A 13,590-nucleotide genomic window follows, 5' to 3' on the forward strand; every position below is an offset into this window, starting at 1 on the left:
TTTCTAATCCACGCTTTATGCCTGAACAATTTAAATGGCTTTCATCATGTAGACAGCATTGCCGGCTCTTTACAAGCAGTTCCTTTATAATTTTAGGCTCTATTAGCTGTATTTTTGTTTAGTGTGGGTTTCACGTGAATTTAGACAAAAAAAACAACCACCCACACTGAATGGGGGAATCATTAAGAGAAAAGCATTTTTAGATAGAAAATAGGTGTCATGACTTATCTCCAGATCAGGTTTCAAGAAATTTAAGATGCACATTTCTCCATAAATGTCTCACACTGCATGGAGGACATCCTAATCTAGCTCTAAGCAAACATGATAAAGTAGAAGTAAACAGCAATGACCAAAAAAGCAAACATTGAGTATGATTAGCAGAACACACTCCAAAAGTAGAGATACAAGATCTCTACATACTTTGAGATTCGGTAGTTAACAAGTTTGTTACTCCAAGACAAGAATTTGTTTTAAATCAATTTAAGAATAAAAGATTTCCATTTTCAGCACATTGGTCCTGACATGCCTCATGAGTACTCCTTCACATGTGAAAAAAAGAAGCTATTGCAAAAGGAGGCATCACATGAATTATCTACATCATGATCCTGCACCAAGTCTCCTGCTTAAGAGGACTGGTGGAAAGACAGATGACCAAGGAATGTGGAGCAGGATGGCTGACTGACCCTGCCACACCAGGGCCAGATGCCTTTATGGAGAAGCCCTGAAGGTCAGAAATTAAACAATGGGGGGAAAACAGAGAGAGAGAAAGGTGAGAAGAAGGAAAAAATGAAAAGAAAAGGAATATACGGTTGCTTTCTCTCTCTGTCACATAGAAAGACGTGATACCAACCATCACAAAGGATCAGAATTTCTGTAGAGCTTTTGTGATCACGAGTTGCTTCCAGTAAACTGGTACCAACTTCTGTAAATATGGACAGGTTTCCCAGTCCTCAGTGAGGCTTTCACTGGAGTACATCATGGCCTGTTGGTCCATACATGTAAATGGTCTGTCTGAAATGCAAAATGTTTTCTTAGAACCACCAGCGACTAGACACAAAGAGAAGAAAAAGTATCTGTTTCTTTCTACATACACCCTAGCATAGAGCCTTAAATATCACAGACTGTTTCTGACTATTCAGACATAGCTTTAAGGGGAAGTACACCCATTAGTGCAGTCCTGATGCCAACATAGCTTTTGCCATTTATTTTTAGGTGAACTGAACTTCATTCTGAGAGAAAAAATAAATACAAGAATATATTTTGGCAAACTTATACTCCCTCCTTATTGAATCCCCTGAAACTTAAGCTTTAGCTTTTACACTGAAAGTACTCCCATACTGCTATTTTGGGGAGACTTCAAACACCCTCTGACTGTAATTCCTATTGTAATTTTCCTGTAATTCCTACTGCACTCTCCTAGGAGCCCATCTCCATGAGGTGTGGCTGCTTTATCATCCGTGCTGGGCTCAGGGGTGGAATGTAGAAACCAATGAGGGGTTGACCCAGTCCATGACAACAGTCACACAATATTTTCAAAAGCAGCCTGGAGAAGAACAGATGTCACAGTATTTCAGAAGGATATAGTTACTTAGATGCTTTAGACTCTCCTAACTGTAACATAACCATGTGAGCAGTTTTTGACGAAGAAGCATGAGTAACATGTTTATTACTTAAATAAGACATTTAGGTAGCATCTATCTGCTGCCATTTTCAAACTATTACTTTTTAGAAGATCCTCACTGGCAAAACAACCTTTTAATCTGGGGAAAAGTCAGGGGAGACTTCTTTGGCTGTTTGAGTTAGAGCAGATTTATGACAGAGTAAAAAACTGTAAAATTCAAAACACAAAGCTGTTCATGTTTAAAAAGCTCACTCTAAAGAAGAGTTGGCTTCTTCTTCCCAATTTCAGTTTAATGTAGTACTAGATAAGTCGCTTCAGTCCTAAAAAGGTACAAAGAATCAAGTTGGCAGATGAGGCATGGAGTTATTTCTAGTATATCCTGCAACGGAATGGTTCATAAAGGAAGTCGAATCTGAAACTGTATTTATTATTTACCAGAAGTAACCAATTATGATCACGAAGAGCAATGAAGAGCCAGTGTGCATTTCAAGAAACATACGTATCTAATGTGACATTTTGAATGATGTGTAAAAGATGTGATATTGCAGGTGATATTATTTTACCAAAATACACAGAAAAGCATTTTGCAGGTCAGCCAAAGCCAGACCACCACCTAGGAACAACAAACAGCATTACACAGTAAGAGGATTTCACATTGAAATTCTTTAAGCTTCAGAGATGCTGTGGTCTTTGCATGATCTTCAGGATAGAAAAGAGCCCAGCATATTTCTTGAAAAGTACAAAGAGCTGGTGCAATGAACCATCCTGGATTCCTGCCAGGACAGAGGAAGTGGCACTGATGAGAAGGGGTTCAGGCTTCCTGTACTTGTTAGAAAAGTATCCTATGGAGAGAACACTGTTACAGACTAGATTAACCAGAAGTTACCAAGTGTCTCTGAAAGGTCCAACAGTCAAAGACAAAATTCAACATCACTGTGGCTATTTCTGGCTCAACGCATCCCGCACAAAGCTTCTTCACTTTTCCCAAGGTGACCCCAGTCACCTCTCCTGGCCACACAGCATCTTCTGTAGAACAAAAAACAGACAGAAGGCTGACCTTCAAAGATGAAGAAGAAATATTGGACTTGCCATGAGCCCTCACCTTCCACGGAAGTACCACCAGCAGACAATACCAGCCAAAGCATCATCGTGCTCAAGAAGAAAAAGCGTCTGGGCTAAGCAACAGCAAATATCTTCTCCCACTGCAGCCAAAGGAAAATGTCTCTGTTTCACTGTCCTACAGAAGTGATTGCTGCTGGAGGTCAACGATACCAGATTGGTGAAGCTCCCAATCAACAAAACAGTTTTCACAGACCTTCAGATGGCAGCACAAAGGCACAGTCACTTTTATTGCTCCTACACCCTTCACCTATCACCACAACATAGAGGGCAAATCCAAGTTGCCACGACTGGCCAGTGAGGCAGAAGCAAAGACATCAGAGCAAAGAGCAACCATCCTCACGAAACCTTCCAACGAGAACTGGGTTTGCCTTCAAAGTAGGAAAGGGCTTCTCATTAGCTGCAAGTTAGTATGCTGGAAAAGCATGGATTCAAGGTGCATTAAAATCACAAGTGAATTACAAATAATACTAAAAATTTCAAGAAACACAAAAGGGAAATGAAAGAAACAATAATTACAGATCTGCTACCTAAAAATATACACCATATCTACAGTGTGAAAGCTAAAAGGAAATATGCAACTAAAGAAGGAAATAATACACTAGCTGTCTTACTGCAACTCATTTCAGTTTTGAGTACAGACCTCACCTCCCTGAAGCATCAAGGATGCATGAAGGATTAATCTTCAGAGGAAACAAGTGCTCTCCTATTTTTTATCCAAATGATTAAAATGGACAATACCATTTTGTAAAAACCAATGACCAAGCTAAATACAATAAAGTTTAGGGAAGCTTTTAAAAATATTATTGTTCTGCCACTTCATGCTTATAGAGAAGTCCCCTGAGCTACTGGTAAATATATGTGTAGTCACTATTTAAGCAAGTATTATCATAGCGGCTGCATTTGATACCCTCTCAAACTCTAATGTATGCACATCCTTACAGTGTTCAATATTGACTTAAAACAAATTACTACTGCAAGTAAATGTCAAATCATCCCTAGTAAAATACTGAAAACATACTAAATCTAAATTTCTCAGCTGTTGCAGCATTTTCTGAAGGCACCAGGAAAACATATATCATAATACTGGACTAAAACATTTATAAAATGCTACTAAAAAAGTATTTATTGCACTTAAACCAGTATATTTCTGGCCAAGGGTGGATTCACTGGTTTACATACCTATCTATTTACATATACAGACTCCTTCCATTCAGTATGTCTTAGAAAGGAGTCTTCTATCCATCCTACTAGTGGGTAGATATTTTTTAGAAAGCTGTTGAATCTTTTTTTCTATGCAAGTGCTTCAGTGTTTATCTAGCCTTATTAATATTTTCTGTCTTATCTCCAACCTGCATTTGTCTAATTTCCATTCCTAGGAGTTCGATTTTCTCATGTTTTGAACCACTAGCGCTGCATTAACTTTGCACTACAAGAAAGTATTCCTCCTTGCCCAACACAAGGCTTGTCAAATAACCCAAATAAACACTCATCTTTCTCCTGGTAAACAATGTTTATTAAGACCGCTTTAATCCCTAACGTCCATGCCTCTACTCTTAGTCACTTCTACGGATCTCTTCCGAACTGTTTTGCCAAATTCTCCCAAGTCAGTGGTACAGATGCTCTTATGACTGAAGTCAGTGTTTGTAAGAGACACCTTGTGACTGGAATGTGTCAAACGCTTTGGCAGCATAACATTCACAGACAAAAAATGCAAGACTTTTGTTCATTATCATTAAAAAAAATTAAATTTAACAGCTGCTAGTCCCATTGTCGTTGCTCAACACAACAAATCAACTTTTTTCCATTACAACATGGAGCCAATTTAAAGTAGAGGCCAAATAAAAGTACTGCCTGTAATTTCCCTCTTAGAAGTAAAAATCGCTCCACAGTATTTTTAACTAAAACAGGTAACCCCTCATTTCAAAACACTTAGAAAACTTACAGCATCTTCTTAAAAATGCTTTTTTTTTTTCAGACTAAAAAAATATGGCAAGTGAAACTGGGCTCTTCCAGTGAATTCAGCAGAGGGGTTTGCCATTATCATCACTCAGGAAAGAACAGGGATGTTTCTGCATTTTGCTGTTTCACTAGGTAACTGTTGTTTGCTCATCCTCAGGCATCTGTCAAAGAAGTCTAACATTTGAAACACAATTTCCATTTTAAGATTCTTCACCAAAGTCGAACTGTTCGCATGTCACCATAATACCATCACTTTATTTGTTCAAACATTCATCAAAAATACTTTCCCATTATTTGAACGATATTTCTTTCAACAAGGATAAGAGAGGCAAAATTCTAAATTTTGCTCGTTCTCCTTGCAAGTGCAACCATGAAAAATATGAGGTAATATGACTTAGGATATCCCCTCAAAAGAAAAAAGGTGAAGTTTCATTATTTGCTATTACCTTGAGGCATGCAGCTATATGAGACTGTAGTTATAGTGTATGGATTTCAGAAGGAAATTTTCTGTACAATTTCAGAACTGTTCCATAATGAGATACTAGAAGCCCAAAGACCAGTTTGGTCTATTTTCTCATTAAATGGTGTTAATAGATACAAAAGCCCTGTAATCATCCTGCTAATACCACATAACTCTTTCTGGAGGGTCCACACAGATGGAACAGTCCAGACCTGCTTTCTCTGAGGAGACTGTTGCTAAGGTCTCTTTATTTTGCCAGGCTGTTTATGGACACATGGACATCTACATAGTAGGAAAAAGAGTGTCAGAACAATTCATTTGGGTCTCTAAGCCAACCAGAAGTCTCTGAACTTTTGCTAGTCTAGGCAAACTTTCAATCACCAGCCTACCAGTGAAAAATAAGGTTCCATTATTTACACTTCAGTATTTGTCACAGAGTTCATTAAGAAACATTTTCCTGGCTTCTGAACAGCTCTTACCAGACCAGACTTACAAGATTTTTTTTTATTGTAATCATACATATAGATCAAGCGAAGATTTGAATGCAGATATCATAGTTTGGAGGTACGATTTCTAGATCCAGACAGAAATAGGACCAAACAAGTCTTAATATCCATTTTTACTTTCATATTAGCAGACAACATTTGAAGAATCCCTCTGTCCCCTCAATTGCCACCACTCTGCACACCTAGCCATACACATAAAAGCATCCTAAATGGTCCAGTCTTTGGAAATCAAACAGCCCCTTCAAAAGTCATAGGAAACAACTTCTCTTCCAAGTTATCAAGATCCTTTATGAGAATCCTTTCTTTCTCTAGTTATCCAATGATAACTATGATAGTCTTAAGAAGAGATCATCAAGACATCATATATTTTTCAATGATAACTTCTGTTGTAAAATAATGTAGCAATTATCCACACCCCGTGTTGTGGGTTGAGCACTTCATGCTGCTCTAAGCACTGCAGGTTATGTGTCAAAGAGACTATGCCTATCAAACTGCCAAGAACCAGCAAACAACCCTATTCTCAAAAGAGGGGACTACAAGAAGCACCCTGGGATGGCTCCCTCCATCCCCCAAGAGCCATGCAGAGGGTGTCCTGGTAGGATTTCACATGGCTTTAAGGCAGAAGCCTTCTCTTGTGTGGCCAGAGGCTCCAGCCAAAGCCGTGGCCACAGTCTTCCCAGCATCTGTCTCTCAAGCTGTATTAATTTAAGTATTTCTATTCCTATATTTGCTGTTTTATTACAGAATATCATGGTGTCTCCAGTATGTTTTATACATGTTTTAAAGTTATATTTAATCCTAATGATAAATAATACTGGCTAGCAATTAGAAGCCCTAGGTAAGATTACCCAAAAAAAAACCAAAAAAAGATTTATTTACACAGGTCTAAAATGAGCAATTCCCTGATGCAATGCACCAAGTGGAGTTAAATGAAACCAGTTCCCGTTTCTTAGTGTATGTTTACCCCAGTAATAGAAGGAAAGACCAGAACTCTGCAGAGAGCAATCATGTTTTGGAAATGCCCCCACACACCACCGCAGCCAAGGGGAGAATCAGGGGCTGTTGGTAACAATCAGGAAAGGCTCTTCACAAGCCAGGAAAAGACTGCTGCATCCAGACCCCGCACTGGGGCTACTGACTGCAAGGAGGTACTCAAGAAGAAAGGGGGGAAAAAAAGGCAGGCGGGGGAGGAGAGAAGGCAGAATGGGATCATCAGGAGTTTGGCAAAATTGAAGCTCACCCACCGGGAAGATAGGGGAATATACATGCATAATTTTACATGGATTAAGAGTTTGTGTCAAATCTGTGATGTGCTGTGCTGAATTCTTATACTGCAGTGAGTCATCTTGTCTGACAGTTGCTGGGGAATTAAAGCAGTTATTTTTAAAAAATTATATGTCCTGCTTGATGCGTTATACAAATAGCCTCTTAAAAAATTAAAACACAGTCAATGCATTTTTAAGTATAGGAGAGCTATGGTACATTTAGGATTCTCTGTACCACACCACAGACATCCATTCTCAGCTATGAAAACCTAAAGGAGTCTATCGATATCCCTTCAGAGAAACATTGATCTTTTTGATGCTCCCAATCCAAATCTTGCCTCAGCAATTAGTCTATTATATCTGCATTTTATACAGCATGAAAATACTTTTCCCTGAGAAAAAATCAAATACAAAGGAAAGAGGTGTGCTAAACCTGAATTCCTTTGATACCAAAGGACATTTGGTTTGCTCAAAATCAAAATGACAGCATTCCCCTCCTAATGGATTAACACAGGCAGGTCAACACCCTTCCAGAGAAAAGCGGCATGTTGACTCACAGCCATAGGTGCACATTGCTGGTTTGGCAAGGGGAAGCAGCGCTGGCTCCTGCTCCCTGCTCTGTGCAGCAGCATCACGCAGACGTACCCTGAAGCTGCAAAGGGCAGCTCCTTACAATCGTGTTCTCGTTATAAATACATTGCTTACTCCCTGCTTTGCCTATAAAACTGACACCCCCTTGGCAATTTTCACACATCCTTGGGAAAAGTGTTTCCAGTATGTCAGTTGTGTAACACAGTAAAGATCATCTGAATGATCTATTAAGTGTAACCCTTGGGCATCAATGCTGCTCAACATCAGCTGGCAATAAAGGTATATTTACAGCATGCCTTCAGGACAGCTGTTCTGGGAACATCCTGGAGATTTGCATAGTCTATTTTACAAGGCATTACCATATACTTCAACTGAATGAGTGGCAGAGAACTCTTTTGATGCGACACCGCCCATTAGAAGCCCTTAAGTCCAAATAGCACAGTAAAGTCAGGCAGGTAAAAAAGAAAAAGAAAAAAAAAAAAAGGAAACCCTTCAAATTTCCGTGCCTTAAAATGCAAATGGTTAATTCATGAGTGAATTGAACCTGGTTTTAAAATAATCGAGTTACTGTCCCTCTCCAACTTGAGCACCATCAGAGAAACAAAAGAGCTGATGAGAGGAGCTTTATTTTACAAAGAAAGAAAAGTTTCTGTTGCCAGCGCTCTTGATTTTATCACCACTCCCATGGTATCCAGTATATTTTCTTAAAGCCTTAGATCTCGTATGTAACTGACATGAAAATTTCAGCTTTATGTATTTGGAGTAAATTAGTCCTCTCTTTGCCAGAAAAAATAACTGAAAACATGAGCCAACTGCACCCCAATGGCTCGAAAAACAACAAGAAGCAAATGTGAGTATTGAATTTCTTAGTTCATTTCTCACCTAAACTGAGGAAGTATTAACACTCTGTCATTGAGCAGGTGATATCCACTTGCTAAGCAGAGCACTATCTCTCAAGGAGTGAATTAAAAGAATGACTTTGTGTCCCAAATCACAGAGGTGTGCTAGTTATTGAAATTTTCACACTTTGAAACCTTACTGTGAGTGAAGAGCCGGCTGGTAAATGTTATGGAGAAATAGTAACTAGAGGAGGTAACTACACATTTCTGGTCCCAACCCAGTGACTACATACAGACAACAAATAACAAAATTTATACCTAATAAAATAATAAACCTGGCCAGACAATGACTCAGTCAACCCAAGTAATATTACCAAATATAATCAAACCAGTCGATACAACGAAAGCTGAAGACCAAATTAATTAGGTGACTGCACATGCAGTGCCTTTGGGAATCAGTAACCACTCATTAAAGATCTGCTGAGACTCTTTTATGAAAGTGCTCTTTGGAGAAAAGTTCAGACTTTCAAAAAAAGAAACCTGCTATGCCTCATGTGTTTAAAATGGAAGAGGACTGGAAGGATAGTGTGGAATATAGGGAGAACAGTTTCTGAACAGGATGGTTTTCACATTTTCCATGTGGCATCTGTGGTTCTTTACGTGTTTCTGCTGTGTTATCTGACACTTGGATAAAATACTGGAAGAACTACAGAGCATCTTTTCCCAATTAATTTTGGTTCAGGAAGTAATTGGAAGGGCAAAATAACCTTGTATACCATAAACTCAGGGTAAAATGAGAAAAGAGGGGGGGATTTTTTAAATTTTTAAGTGTTTTTAAGAATGGAGGGGTTGTAGAATTACTTTTTTTTAATAAGACAGCACATTTCAGGACTCCTGGTTTTATTAAATCAGTTCTTCAGCTAACAACCCCCAAGCTATTCTAAAAAACAGGATGATTCATCTATTTCCACCCAGTACAATTTTATACATCGTTAGAAAACTAAAGCCTCGTAAAATTCTAAGCAGCCCTGAAGAACAGCTACTGCAGAGTGACATGTTGATTGCATCAGCCTAGAAGGGCTAGTTCTGAGCAATGCAAGCTTTAGTTGGCTCAGTGGAAACTACTGGAGTGCAAAGAACATGTATGTGACATACCAGCATCAAGCACCTTCACTCAAACACAACAAAACAAATGCCTCCGGAATATCGGGTGGGATAAGGATGATTCCACAACTTTCAATATTCATAAAAATTAAAGTGCTGTTGAGCCCTTATGTCCTGAGAAACACAGCAGCAATCTTCCCTTCTCAAAATGACATGAAAACTACATCCACAAGTGTACTACTGATGTCAAGCTGAATATACTGTCACATACCAATACATCACTGTGAAACTCATTCTCAACACCCTTCAGAGTGCCAGCTGCCTCTGGCACTCAGTCCTCGTGTGGGGCAGGCTACCTGCACACAGACATGGAGGAACCTGGTAAGGGTTTCTGGTTCTGACTGATCTTCACCTGACAAATCATCATAATGAAACTAACAAAATCGAAAATGGTTATTCTAATTTGCATCCATAGTACCTTTTAAATAGCTATGTTTAAACCAAAAAAAAGCCCATTCAGACCACAGCAAAGGGAAGGTGGAAGGTATATGGGCTTGCCCACAATAACCAACAGGTTAGGACTGCCACAGAGACAAACTTTGCAGAACACCAAGTAAACACCTTCCTGACCTTCCTCCTCCCTCTCAAGCAATGAGAAAGGCACTTTGCTCTATCAGCTACCAAACGCAAGCTACCTGTCCAGTAGACACTTCCTGAGGCTCTCCTGCCACATCCCTGCCGCCAGTGAGGCTGTGCCGAGTGCGCAGCTTAATGAGGAACACAGAATTTGGCTACAAGGTGGGGGAAAACGCCATGGCCAAATTTAAACGTGTGATGACTACCAGTGGAGACTGTAATTACAACACCTGCACAGTGCCTGCTGCGTTAGTGGCACAGCACCCAGCAGTCTGGCCACAGTCACACGGACACCAGCTATTTTATGTTCAGCTTTGAGATGCACTGTGTGGGCAGGACCCACGCTATCACACTTCCTAGAGCTAGGAACGAGACAAGCTTTAGCTCACAGCCAAGCAATAACCTTGCAGTAATCCTGCTGGTGCTCCTCTCTTTTCCACAAAGCAGCAGCTCTTTCAGAAGCTGTTCCTAAAGCTGCACTGTCTGTAGCAGGTTTTGGCACCAGAGAACCACACTGCTTGGGTACAAGTGGCAGCTGTAAGACCCACTGCACTCAGTGGCACCAGAAATTAAAAACTCACAGTCACAAACAACATATGCAATGATTCAGTCACGCAGCACTTGAAAAACCATCTTCCTAGCAAGTCTGACTCGGAAAGCACTTTAAAAAGGGGCACAAATTATGGCAGTCACTCAGCTCCCAATGTCATCACTGAGACCCAAACACACATTCAAGGATGCAGTTGCCTGTCTATTGCCTTCAACAGTTTCCAGTTTCACAAAAGCAGCAGAGACACCCTAACACGTCATAAGCATAACACATGCTAAAACCTCAATCTTGCAAACTCTTATGCATGTGCATAAGTGTATCTCAGTGACTGAACTCTGCTGAAGGCACTGGACTGGCTCATTATGGACTGGCCGAGTGAAACACATGCCTAAGGTACTGCATGTTCTGGGTGTAAAGATGCACAAAGTTGCCTTGAAAACCATTTAACTCAAGAGTTAGCATGGCCAGAGTATGAGCAGACTTCTACAGCACAGTAGAACTGTACAAATGACCAATCCCACTATCTCTAAGGAATGATTTTGGGAACAGGCCAGAAGTTGCAACACAGGTGCCTAAAGGTAGGAGCTTTAAGCAGTAAATTGTTTCATTTTCTCAGGCACTGAACACTGTCATTACTTGACTAAGAACACATCAAGAGCATCTTGGGGGAAGACATTGAAAAGGATGTTGCCCTTTCTCCACCTGCCTCGCAATTCCAACTGATCTTCATTTAGGCTGCCACAGTCAGGAAACAAGAGCCATCCCATCTGCCGGGTGTAACATCAATGGTGCAGAAGGAAAGATATTGTCAGTGGGTTAAACTCATTCCAGCTCTAGCTGCAGGGAAGTTACAGCAGTGCAAATACAAATGCCCAATTTCAAACCATGTCCCACTTCCTCAGAGCCTTCTTGGATTATGCTTACAGCAACAGAAACTGCACCGTAAAACTGTATTACAACTTTGGTACACTGCATTAGCATATTTATTGAAGGTCTGTGCCAGTTTGATTTGGGTTTTTTTGCAAGCATTTACTAACAGCTGTTTTAATTAGTATCTCATTGGTGTGTAGACAATGAAGAAGCACACCAAGAAGCATTTTCTGCATAAACTGGAAACGTTACATATACCATGACATAAACAGTCGTTTCTCCCACCCTCACTACTGTAGATGAAGGCCAATGGACAGGCAGTGCACCACAGAAAGGCAATATTGTATTTAACTCCTCTTATTTCAAGTTTTCAAGGCACCCTCAGGGAGGGGGAGGCACAGAAATGAGAGCCACATGCAATCTCAGTAGCTCATTCTCTTCACCCTCAAAGCGTTAAAAAGGAAAATACAATGTCAACATCAGCTCCTCCCTGCTGATGAAACTGGCTCCAGCGCATTTTACTTTCTGGCTCGGAGCCCTTACAAACCGTTACAAAAAGACAGAAGACAGACAGACAGGTCAATATATCGACCACTTCCAATAACTAATTTGGGACACGCTGGGTCATTTGTTCCTTCTGTAAAGTGCTGTAGTCTCTCGGTGGTGAATGAACCCTGACATTTGGGGGTTTCATTAAAAAAAAAAAAAGAGGGGGAGGCAGCGAATAGCAGATTTGCATTTCAGGAAAGAGCCAACCCTAGCATTAGTATGTATAAATACTCCCCACTCTCTTCCTCTGGGAGACAGAGATTACATTTGATACACTAAAATCGTCTCCGCGACTCTGGGCGCTCAATGCCCGTCAGCGAGGGCTACTGACAGGCACTCATCGCTGCCTGCCCTTCGCTCCTACCCCGGCGCTAATACACATGGAAACGGGGAGCGGGAGCCGGGCTGAGGAGCGGAGGGCGGGCTGGGGCTCCTGCTCATCCTCCCTGCCACGGCAACAGCGCGGGCTGCGTGCGCGCCTTCCCAGCCCGGGGACCGGCGGAGCATCACAACCAACCACGCCAAGGAACCACCGCAAGCTTTCAATTGCACGCTAAAAAAAATCCCGCAATTAAAAAAAAAAAAAAAAACAAAAAAAAACAAAATCAAATATCGTTTCCTCTGAGTGACCTGACTGGTATTGTCCAAAACGACCTTATCACGGCGTGTTTTGTTGCAGCCGACACACACATACACACACACGCTGCGTGGACTCCGTGGGAGTCTGTCGATGCGGCCACAGCGGGGTTTGGCACGCAGGTAGGACGGCACGTTTCCGTGAAGCCGCGTTTCCCTGGCAGGGCAGGAGCCCCTCCGAGCCATCCCCGCGGATCGTTTCCCACCTCCTGCAGCCCCACCGCGTGCGCGGCCGAGCCCCCGCCGCCAGAGCCCCGCTGCCGCCCCCGCCTGCGCCGCGGCGGAGCGCGGGGGGCTCGCAGGTAGAACAAAACCCCCGCGCCGGGGTCCCCCCGCCAGCCGCCGGCGGGAGGGTTCCCCCGGGAGCCCCCCGGGCGCCATCGGGCCGGGGCCGGCACCGCAGGGCCGCAGGGAGGAGGAGGGTGTGCGATGGGGGAGCGGGCCGGGGGTGCCGCGCCGCTGCCGCCGCCGCCGCCGCGCCGCCCGCGCCCACCGCCGACCCTTTACCTTCGGAGAGCTCCAGCTCCAGCTCGGCCAGCCGGGCCCGCACCTCCAGCGGCAGGGACACGCTCTCCAGGCTGCGGTCCGCCATGCTCGCGCGGCGGGGACGGGCTCTCCCCTCCTCTGGCTGCCCGCTCTCCCCCTTTGTCCGCGGCTGGCGGGGCGCGGGAAGGCGGCGGGGCCGCGGCGGGTGCTGAGTCCTCCCCGCGGTCTCAGCCGGGCATGCAGGGGGGAGGCGGGCGGGCGGGCGGTCCGCGCGAGGGGACGGGGCGCGGAGGGAGGGAATGCGGAGGTTTCTCCTCTCCTCCCCTCTCCTCCTCCTCCTCCTTCGCCGCCTCCTTCAGCGGGGCCCCGCCATGGCTGCTGCTCCCGCCGCCCGCC

The 13,590-nt window shown here is 42.9% G+C and overlaps 1 protein-coding gene across 4 annotated transcripts in view; it reads right to left on the bottom strand.

Annotated features, from left to right (window-relative positions):
- Window positions 1-13,315, bottom strand: part of DIP2C (disco interacting protein 2 homolog C) — a 310,204-nt gene extending 296,889 nt beyond the window's left edge. For all 4 annotated transcript variants that reach the window (XM_017819402.1, XM_017819401.1, XM_017819400.1 and 1 more), the window contains exon 1: window positions 13,216-13,315. In XM_017819402.1, the coding sequence (XP_017674891.1) occupies window positions 13,216-13,300 (85 nt within the window). In that variant the 5' untranslated portion in view covers window positions 13,301-13,315. The remainder of the gene's footprint in view (window positions 1-13,215) is intronic.
- Between the last annotated feature and the right edge of the window lie 275 nt (window positions 13,316-13,590).

The sequence above is a fragment of the Lepidothrix coronata genome, unplaced genomic scaffold (genome assembly GCF_001604755.1).
Source record: "Lepidothrix coronata isolate B3197 unplaced genomic scaffold, Lepidothrix_coronata-1.0 Scaffold74, whole genome shotgun sequence".
Classification (NCBI taxonomy): Eukaryota; Metazoa; Chordata; class Aves; order Passeriformes; family Pipridae; genus Lepidothrix; species Lepidothrix coronata.